The sequence below is a fragment of the Haplochromis burtoni genome, unplaced genomic scaffold, assembly GCF_018398535.1.
Source record: "Haplochromis burtoni strain Fernald_Lab_line unplaced genomic scaffold, NCSU_Asbu1 Contig_383, whole genome shotgun sequence".
NCBI classification, from domain to species: domain Eukaryota; kingdom Metazoa; phylum Chordata; class Actinopteri; order Cichliformes; family Cichlidae; genus Haplochromis; species Haplochromis burtoni.
The window spans coordinates 149,520-160,424 of record NW_024582744.1 but is presented as its reverse complement, the minus strand read 5'-3'; the positions used below and the strand labels follow the sequence as shown (position 1 = coordinate 160,424).

The following is a 10,905-nucleotide window of genomic DNA, read 5'->3' as shown; positions in this document are numbered from 1 at the left end:
TGGTGGTGACGTAATCGCACTCAAAATGCGTACTTCAAACGTGCGGTCTCTTAATTGGGACACAGCCATAATGTCAGAGACGCTATAGAACAGTGGTTGGCAACTCCAGGCCTCAAGGGCCAGTGTCCTGCAGGTTTTATATATCACCCTGGGTCAGACACCTGAATCAAATGATTAGTTTCATTACCAGGCCTCTGGAGAACTTCAAGACATGTTGAGGAGGTAATTTAGCCATTTAATCAGCTGTGTTGGATCAAGGACACATCTAAGGCTACGTTCACACTGCAGGTGAAAGCGCATGAAATACGATTTTTTTTTTACCCTATTCGACCCATATCCGATCATGGTATGGCAGTGCCCTCGAGGCCTGGAGTTGCGCACCCCTGGTATCCGGTCATTAGTCTGACGTCACTAGCCGTGTCTGGGTCCTAAACTCCGCTGCAGGTCCATATATCAAACGATCACTATGGCATTACTGAGAGTTGAAAAACTGTCTAAAGTCTTTCATCTTTAATAAAATGATCAGCGTTCTGCTCTACCAGGTGTAACAATTGAGTTTAACATCCAGGCATCCATGAAAACGGAATTTATGACATTTAACGGAGTTAGAAGTTAGCAGGGAGTTAGCTCGCTAGCTTCTATCTAAATACAATATAGCATGTCCTGACTGCGGGGTTTTGGAAACAAATTAAAACGTACAGCTCTGTTATCACTTCCAACATAAATGAAGACAGAAAACTAAACAGCAGTGACGTTTGTAGGGTTACTGAAGTTGGGCTAGCTGGTATATAATGATGTGCTACGTGACCGCTAGCGACACAGCTATGTTAGCATAATATAAACAAGCTAACTTTTTTCCACTCGATAAAAGTTAACGTGAGTGTTCTCGGTGGTCAGGAACAAATGTAATCGCATGGCAGGATGCTGTAAAAGGACCAAACTTCAGCCAGGAGAACAACTGAGATAATCCATCCACAATACGAGGTTAGTCATTCATATACTGCTGCATGGGCTGGGCTGTAGTTACATCCTAAGGTTTTAAAAACTGAGCTTAAATAAATGATTAGCGGTAATAAAAGCCGAGGGAGGTCAACAGTGATCACTGACTGTTTTAGGAGCTTTTTGAGATTAAATAGAAGAAAATACAAAACATTAAACATGTTAACAACACAAAAGCCATATTAAACGCAGACTACTTTAGGCCTGGAAGTAGGATTCGTCACGTCATCACTTAACGACCGGATAAAAGCCTGCCTGGTCCCATATACCCATGCAGCAGATTTAACAGACACACTGCTGATCAGTACGGCACAACATCACCTTTTTAAAGATCCTTTAAAAGTACAAAACATTTGTATTCAGTTTTTGTGTGGTGACAGAAAAATCCTGCATTATATTCCAATACTGAATTATATAAGTATTCAAGGTGTGAAAAAGTGTAATAAAATAAAGTTCATGTTAATTGGACTACCATGTTGGCTGCGTGCAGGCAGGTGAGGACCCAAACGCAAGACTCGCAACACTTGTGGATAAACACAAAGCACAGCTTTATTAACAGAAAGGCAAAGGACGATACAAAACTACACTGGGAAGAACTAAAACTAACTCACAAGGAGGTACAGGAAACCACGGGGAAACGCACACAACACTGAGGGACGACGCAACATGGAACAGAGGGAGATTCTGACATAATCATAGCTGGACTGGCCATCGGGCCTACCGGGCATTTGCCCGATCTTACAACAAATGTTTTCATCTGATGTAAAATGTGTAGAAATCCATTATTGTACATAGTAATTTTTTTAGGGTCCCATCATAATTTCTTCAGAAGTAGCTAAGTACTGTAAGTGATGCCAGTATTTTCTCACATTTTCTAGATACTGCACTAGTAGGAGGATGTGCGGAAGAGCTTCAGGAAGGTGAACGCGCGCAAAGCTACAGGATTCCCAGCTGCATCCTCAAGTCATGCGCGGCTCAGCTGGCTGGAGTGTTCACACACATCTTCAACCTTTCCCTCTCTCTGTCTGTAGTCCCAGCCTGCTTCAAAATGGCCACCGTCATCCCTGTACCCAAATCCTCCACCATCTCCTCATTGAACGACTGGCGACCTGTAGCCCTGACCCCCATCGTAAGCAAATGCTTCGAGAAGCTGGTCAGGGACTTCATCTGCTCTGCACTACCCGACTCACTGGACCCTCTACAGTTCGCATACCGCCACAACAGGTCCACTGATGATGCCATAGCCCTGACACTACACACTGCCCTGTCACACCTGGAGAAGAGAGACACGTATGTGAGAATGCTGTTTGTAGATTACAGCTCAGCATTCAATACCATCGTTCCCTCGAAGCTGGACAGGAAACTGCAGGATCTAGGACTGAGCAGCTCCCTCTGCAGCTGGATCCTTAGCTTCCTGTCTGACAGACGCCAAGTGGTCAGACTGGGCAGCATCACCTCATCCCCCATCACACTGAACACTGGTGCTCCACAGGGGTGTGTACTGAGCCCTCTCCTGTACTCACTCTACACCTACGACTGCACAGCCACTAACAACTCCAACATCATTGTGAAGTTTGCGGACGACACTACAGTGGTGGGTCTTATCACCAACGGTGATGAGACGGCTTACAGGGAGGAGGTCAGCGCCCTGACCCACTGGTGTCAAGACAACCATCTCACCCTCAACGTCGCAAAGACAAAGGAGTTGATAGTGGACTTCCGGAGGTGCAGAGAAGTACACACCCCCATCACCATCAACGGCGCTGCTGTGGAGAGAGTGAGCAGCTTCCGGTTCCTTGGTGTACATCTGGCTGAGGATCTTACGTGGTCAGTACACACAAACAAAACAGTGAAGAAGGCGCAGCAGCGCCTCTTCTTTCTCAGGAGACTGAAAAGATTCGGCATGAGCCCCCGCATCCTCAGGACCTTCTATCACTGTGCCATTGAGAGCATCCTCACTGGATGCATCACCACCTGGTACGGCAACAGCACCGCCTACAACTGCAAAGCTCTCCAGCGAGTAGTGCGGTGCTCTGAACGGATAATTGGAGGTGAGCTTCCCTCCCTCCAAGACATCTACAGGAAGCGGTGCCTGAGGAAAGCGGGGAGGATCATCAAGGACTCCAGTCACCCCAGCCATAAACTGTTCAGACTGCTTCCATCAGGAAGGAGGTTCTGCAGCATCCGGTCCCGTACCAGCAGACTGAGAGACAGCTTCTTCCACCAGGCCATCAGACTGCTGAACACTTCATAGACACCTCAGCTTCACTACTGGAACTTCAACATTATGCACTCCATACTGTACAGTAATGCCACTGTTTTGCACATGTCTCAACTCTGTATATTTTTATATATTTTATTTATTGTTTACTCTATTTAATTTGTAAAATATGTGTACACACACACACACACACACACACACACACACACACACACACAGAAAAATATTTAGTATACACATCCAGAAATGCATATACTATTATATATTGTACATATATTTATTAGTTTCAGATGTAGCCATTCTTGTATTTTGCTTGTTTACATTATTGTATTTTGCACAACTCTGTTGCTTGTGAAGCTCGCACACAAGAATTTCACTCACATGTGCTGTACCAATGTACCTGCACATGTGATGTGACAATAAAAGTGATTTGATTTGATTTGTACTGTGTGTAAAATGCCATCAAAAAGTCAATTAAGTTTTATTCTTTCTCACCTGTCTTTCTGTCTCCTTTCACTTTTTAAAGGTTGCCATGTTAGAAAAAATATTTTGCCCTGCCATGCTGTTTATTGATGTGGCAAATGAATGGTTTATGAAAATATATCTAAATCTGTCATCAGTAATCAGTAATGATCATGTCTCACCTCTAGTCTTCTCTGTCTTAATTTCAGGTTTTCACCATGTGTTGTAGATAGTTCAGGAGGTTAACTCGACCAAGCAGTCTACTTTCGGGTACTGTTTAGAATACCAGAATAGGGAGGATGGTGTAGGTTTAAGTTTATTAGACTGATACTGTATATATGCACTTCACACACGTACACACACGCACAGTTCTTTGTCGCCAGAGCGCAGACATAACGGGTAGTGATGTGCAATACCACTGATTTCCTTTCCGATCCGATACCAAGTAATATTCAGGGTGGTATCAACAATACTTTGTACAAATCTTGTTTTATTTATTGTATCTCAAATTATAGCGTCATAATGATTACAGGACATCAGATTACTTGTTCTTATCACTTAATAATGCAGAGTTCATCATATAGAAATAAAAAAAACTGAAGTTGTGCGCTATTTGAACACCTTGCCTGCCTGCAGCACTAAAGGACTCCGTGAGAGACGTCTGTCTCGCCCTAGCAGCACCTGTCCCTCTCCTCCTCTTCAGTTCGCCTCAACATACGCTCGTCATATTCTGTGATATGATTTACTCTGAGGTGTTTGACAAGGTTAGTGATGTTGCCACAACCATACTTGCCAACCCTCCTGATTTTTCTGGCAGAATCCCAAATTTCAGTGCCCCTCCCAAAAATCTCCCGGGGTCACCATTCTCCCAAATTTTTCCCGATTTTCCACCTGTGACGTACTACCCGGCTTTCTTTAGACCGCAAAGGCCGGGTCCTCAGGTGGAAGCAGCCTCTGAATTTGGACACCCCCACTGTTTCCAGGCCGGCCAATAATAGCGGGGACATTTAACGTATTTCATCCGATAAATAAACACTGCAAAATGTATTTATCACCCCCCCTAACAGCCCTTTTGAATATCTCCCTAATTCTGAGGTCTCAAGGTTGGCAAGTATGGCCACAACACCTCACTCTTGGAGCACTTTTTTGCCACATGTATCGCAAACCACGTCTCAGCTGTTTGTGGAGGTAAAATACGTCCGCACATGACTCCAATTACGCTCAGCCATTGTTGTGAGTGCGCACGCCAAGCGGCTGCGAGACATTTATACAGCCGTATTTCGCACATGACTATGAAAGGCGGAAGAGGAAGTAGTTCCTTTGAATGTAGACAATCCGAATGTTATAGTTTCTTTCCACTGTGTTCCTGTTAATGATAAACTACAAATTTACTCTAAATTACTAAAATATCGATATTTTAATGTGAGAATCGATTCTAGAACATAAATGATTGGTATCGGAGGAATCGATATTTCAGGATCGATCCGCACATCACTAATAACGGGCTGGGGAAACGTGGAATAAAACACGAGGGGAAACAAGGCACAGGAACTCAGAACTATATGACTACAGATACACAGAGGGAGACACAGGAGCAAAGACACAGGAAATCTAACAACCAAGAAATAAACATAAAAACCTAGTGATTCAGACTAAACTTTAAAGTAACAAGGTGGACTCAAACCATAATACAAAAGGACAAAACACAAGAAACTGAAACCGCTGGGTCATAAGACCCAGGATCATGACACATGTCATATCTTTGGTCATCACAAGTGTTACAAACACAATAACGAATCAATAAAATGTGGCATGTCCTGATTTAATACATGGATGGCCTGACTGAGGGTAGAAGCTCCTCTTCAGCCTCTCTGTTCTTGCCCAGATGGTGGGGAACCTTCTGCAGATGGTGTAGAAACTGGACCGGTTTATTGCTGGGGTGGAAAGGGTCCTTTAGTATCTGAGCTGCTCTGGTCCTGCATCTTTTGGTGTAAATGTCCGGTAGGAAGGGGAGAGCAGCCCTGCAGCAGCGTTCTGCTGTACAGATCACTCTCTGAAGAGCTTTTTTGTCCTTAGACACAGCTGTTCCCAAACCAGGATGTGACTGTTCTGTGTGAGGATGCTCTCTACAGCGTCTGTATAGAAAGATCCTGAGGATCACTGGAGAGACCCTGAACTTCCTCAGTTGTCGTAGGTGGTATAAGCACTGCCACAAATTCCTTTTTAACATTCAATAATTATTGTTAAACATGATTTTTTTCTAAGAATGTACAACTGATTTTATATTATTTTGGGTGTACTGAACGCATCATTACAGTTTTCTTAAAATGCTTAAAAAGTGAAAGGAAGAAGTAAAAAATGATTGAGAAAGTTCATGAATGATTCATACAGTGCGACAGAAAACCTCACAGTATAAACCGTACAAAACTAATCTCACATTTTGATTAATAATACATGTGCAAACACTGGCATTCATTATGACTGATGCTACTGATTTCTAGTTCCTGTGCACAAAGAAATCTATCAGATTTTAATCAATATTTCATGTTTCCCCGTGACACCTGGCTTAAAATGATGGCATTTGATCAGTGAGTAAAGGAAAGAACAAGATGGGTTCACAAACCAATGAAAACGGTCTACTTTATCTCATTAAATGTAGCAGTGTTGTCAGCCCAAAAACTCTTCCAAATCCACAGTCCAGCATAGAGCGGCTTAGTGAATGTGGTCTGGACTCTGTGGAGGAGGGCCATGGTGTCAGAGACGCTGTAGAAAGAAAGAACACCTGCTCTAGGATCCACGTACACTCCTATTTTGGAGGACAGAGGGCCTGAGAGGGGAGTTGTGATTTTATTGTGACTGAATTTGTAGCTGTCACCGTAACACTCTAATGCCCAGGATTTATTGTTACTTCCAAAATCACTTTGATCCAGTTTATTTTTATTCTTGTACGTCACAGCAACTGAAAGGCCTTTCCCTTTCATCTCCACCTCCCAGTAACAAGGTCCAATCAGACTCTCCTTACTCAGGGCCTGCTGGTGGTGGGAAAACCTGTCCCTTTTTTTATATAGGAAATATTTGGATTTGGAGCACTGTCTGTACGGTTCTGTTCTGATTAGACAGGAAGAGATTTTTGTGACTGTATCTGAGATCCAGTCAGTTGACATGAATGTTTTAAAAAGTCATCTCTGGTCTTAGGTTCATTTGTGGCAATAAAACATCCACTGATCTCACTGTCAGGGTGATCTTCCTCCATTCCTCACTAGAAATGCTTTGAGATTTTCTCTGGCTTCTAACAGTCTGTTTGCAGATCCTCAAAGTACTTAACCTGACACATTTTAAAGCTTGGTGAATCTGTATGAGTCATGAATAGGCATTGTGGAGTAACTTAGTAGAAATTCGGTGTGGTCCTCTGTGCGTGAAAGCTGCTTCAGCTCCTCTTCTTTCCTCCTCAGCTCAGTGATCTCCTGCTCCAGCTTCTTCTGAAGCTCTTCGACTCGACTCTTTCTCAGTTTCCTGCTGGGATTTGATCTGCTGCTTTAGATTTGAGCCTTTTTCTTTAATATAACTCAACAGCTCATCGATGATGGCATCACTGTCTTCAATTGTTTTATCAGCAGACAGTTTGATCCCCTCCATCTCTTTCTCAAGCACTTCACCTTCCTCCATTCTGGTCTGAATTTTCTTCTGGACTTCCTGCAGATTCATCTTAAGGTCTTTGTCTTTTTCTGCCCTTTCAACTTCAACTGGAACTGTTACATGGCGTTTATGTTTGTCCAGGCAGCAGACATAACAGATACACTGCTGATCAGTAATGCAGAACATCTTCATCACCTCATTATGAGTTGAACAGATGTTCCCTTTCAGCCTGTTCGATGGTTTGACCAGCTTGTGTTTGTCAAAGGCAGAGGAGTCATAGTGAGGCTGGAGGTGTTGCTCACAGTAAGAAACCAAACATACCAGACAGGACTTCACTGCTTTCAGCTTCTCTTCAGTGCAGACATCACAGGAAACATCTTCAGGTCCAGCATAGCAGAGATCAGCTGAAGCAGCTTGGTGTCCAGATATCTTCAAGTCCTCTACTAACTCTGCTAACATGCTGTTTTTCTCCAGCTCAGGCCTCGATATGAAACTCTTTGTGCACTGAGGACAGCTGTAGGCTCCTTTTGGATCCTCATTATTCCATTGTCCTTTAATACAGCTCATACAGTAGTTGTGTCCACAGGGAATAGTCACCGGATCCTTCAGTAGATCCCGACAGACTGAACAGTGGAATTTTACTGACTTGCTTCCTTGTTGTGCCATTCTGTGTGATGAGGTGAATGCCAAATAGTTTCACTGTGAAAAGAAGACGCATGTATCAGGTCATTCCAGAAAGGCATACGTCACACTCTTAATTATCCACCCACTATCTTCTGGTTATTCAAAGTTGGTCCACAGTGACATCAGGCTATTCCAGGTTTTCGGATCCAACTGAGGGATCCCAAAGTATTCTCAGACCACACAAGACATATGATCTCTGCAGCAGGTTCTGGTTCTACTCCAGAAAGCCCTCAAAACCATACAGCATACTTTGCAAGTTTGAACAAACTGCCTTCCCACAGGTCTGCTTCATATGCTGGGATATGCAGAGTAAGCTACACAAACTACAGCTACTAGCTGTAAAATGAATATAAACTCTCATTGTTATTCACACATTAAAAACAGAACAGCTCATTTTTTGTTGCTCCTGCTAAACTCATTAACTGATTCAAACCAGAGTGTGAAAACACTGACAGTCATTGAGAAAACCCAGAAAAACTCTTTACCTGATTCACTTTATATTTTGCAGGTGTTTTGTTGGGCACCTCAGTAAAAGCGCAGCACCAATTTTAGAATGAACAATTCTCATATTATTCTTATATTTTTTTTCCTTAGTGTGAATACTACCCGCTCCATTCTCTATGGGGCTGAGGTCACATGAATATTAAAAAAACAGGAAATACCATTTGGGTTTGGTACATCACCACTTGAGCAATCGCTAGTGATGAGCTCCCCAACTCTCTGTGAATGGTACTCATGGCCACTGATCAGTGGTTGTTGATCAATGGTCATGAGAATTTGCATAATTATGATTAAGGAACTGACCTCCCAGCCCATTGTTCCTTCAGTGGGCTGGTTTCAGTCATTATGCAAATGTACTGTTTATAAGATTGGGGAAACCTGCAGTCAGCTGAGACTGAAGAAGTCACTTGGATGAGTGACGAAACGTTTCTCCCACAAAACGCTACGTCCAGATGAACAGAATCAACTTTTGGAGATTTACTTTCCTGGATGATTGAGAATGCATCAAGATATTTGATTTCATGCAGAAATTAAAGCAGAGTGAAGTGATGAGTGATGGACTGCTTGTTGTAATTAAAAACAAAACAACAACACACATTTCAAAGTAAAAAAGTAGTAGCTCTTCATGGGTCTCTGATGCCAATATTTATCAAGTAAAACATAATTAAAACATTAAAAGCTTTGCATTGTCACATGATGGCCTGTGGTGGAATAAAATCAATCATTTTCAGTCCACATGAAAAGAAGAGACCATTTTTTTCAGTTTGTATAATAAATAAATGTCTCAACCTTAATGTTTCTTCTAAGTGGTGTTTTACATATTTGCCACATAAGCAGGAAGTCAGGAAGGACACCAGTGTAAAAATCAGTTAAATGAAAAATGTGGACCGACCTGTTGTGGCCACTCCTGTGACAAAGGGAGCACGCAGAAGAAGCTATCATAGATCATCTACTTGTTGCATTGACACAAGAATCATTGAGTGTCCAAAACATTGATTTATTTATGACCGGTTACATCTTTTAATATTACCATTATGTAATAATATCATATATTATTACAAATATTTAAAGAAAAACAAAAATGCTTAATAAGTGCTATTAATCAAGTATTGCTGTCTGTTTGTCTCTGAAACAGAGGTTAGATTTGTGCATTGGACCTGTGGATTAAACTTGTTTGAAATAAATAAACAACTACATAGAAGTATTTACTTACCAGAAATCATGCGTCCTGCTTTCTTCACAGGTCGGATGGGACTGACTGTGTCTGACAAATACATTCCTCGAGACTCCTCCTTTGAGACGCAGGAGTTGCCAGACTGGGCCCATGAACTTTAAACGCTGTTGTGTATGAGCAACAAGTATGGTACTGCATATGCAGCATTTAAACCGATTCAATACCAAAATTACACAAATAAACATTACAAACCTGAATTTACACTAAACTGATTTCTTTTGTTTCTCATATTCAGAGTAGTTGGATATTTATGTCTTAATTCAGCAACCTGTCAAAATTAGTGGTTGATTTTTATTTTGTATGGCCAGGCTGAGAGGGCGGGCAACTGTCTTATTGGTGAGCCCATCAGAGGTGTCTAGAACATCTTACAGTTTTATGACAGAACATGTAACATTAAACTATTAACCAGCGTTAGTCACCTGTTGTTATTACTTTAGGGTCAGAATAAATGGCCAAATATGGTGAAACCTGCTAATGTGCCATTTTAGAGATCAATCGTATTCTTACAGCTGTTGTCATGGTGCCTGTGCCTGCCCGGCCAGCCCAGTGTGGCTACAAATGTTTTTGTTATTGCTTTGTCTTTTCTCTCTCTCTCTCTCTCTCTGCCTGGGTGGAGCTGAGCTCCCGCCCTTGGGCCATGCACCTGCAGCTGATCACCTGTGATTCTGAATTTGTTTGCTGGCTCTTCTTAAGGCAGGGGGGCTGAGCTACTCGTCGCTGGAATATTGAGTAACTTTAGTTAGTAATACCCGACTCTGCAGAATTCAGTCGTTTCTCATGCTCGCTTCGGAGTAACCCTCATTTCTGTGAATTGGTTTCCCGCTTCTACTCCGTACCATGACCATGGACTACTGAGTGTGATTATGTGGAGGAGGAGTGGAGCGAGTGTGAAGGCTTTGTGTTTTCCAGACCCTGGTGTCCCCCCCCCTCCCCCCGTGCATATAGTGCACCCGGTGTGGATAAATAAAGAACTGTTTAAATCCCATCTCTCAGTCTGTGCCTCAGTCCGCTCCATCCCCATGACAGCTGTCCTCTTTTTCAAAACAGTAAAGTAATCAGTTTGGTTGTCTCACATTTAAATGGCCATCTTTTACTTAATTATATCCTCCACAAAGGATATCACCTAGCTGGTTATCTACGACTTCATCTCCCAGGGCTGCTTTTGTCT

General features: G+C 42.5%; 1 protein-coding gene across 1 annotated transcript; it reads right to left on the bottom strand.

Moving 5' to 3' along the window:
• Positions 1 to 7,135: 7,135 nt before the first annotated feature.
• Positions 7,136 to 9,815, bottom strand: LOC121811927 (E3 ubiquitin/ISG15 ligase TRIM25-like). Its single transcript, XM_042212623.1, has 2 exons — positions 9,717 to 9,815; positions 7,136 to 8,017 (listed from the first exon to the last, which is right to left on the bottom strand). Exon 2 carries the CDS (start codon positions 7,982 to 7,984, stop codon positions 7,136 to 7,138), a length of 849 nt encoding a protein of 282 aa, XP_042068557.1. The 5' UTR covers positions 7,985 to 8,017; positions 9,717 to 9,815.
• Between the last annotated feature and the right edge of the window lie 1,090 nt (positions 9,816 to 10,905).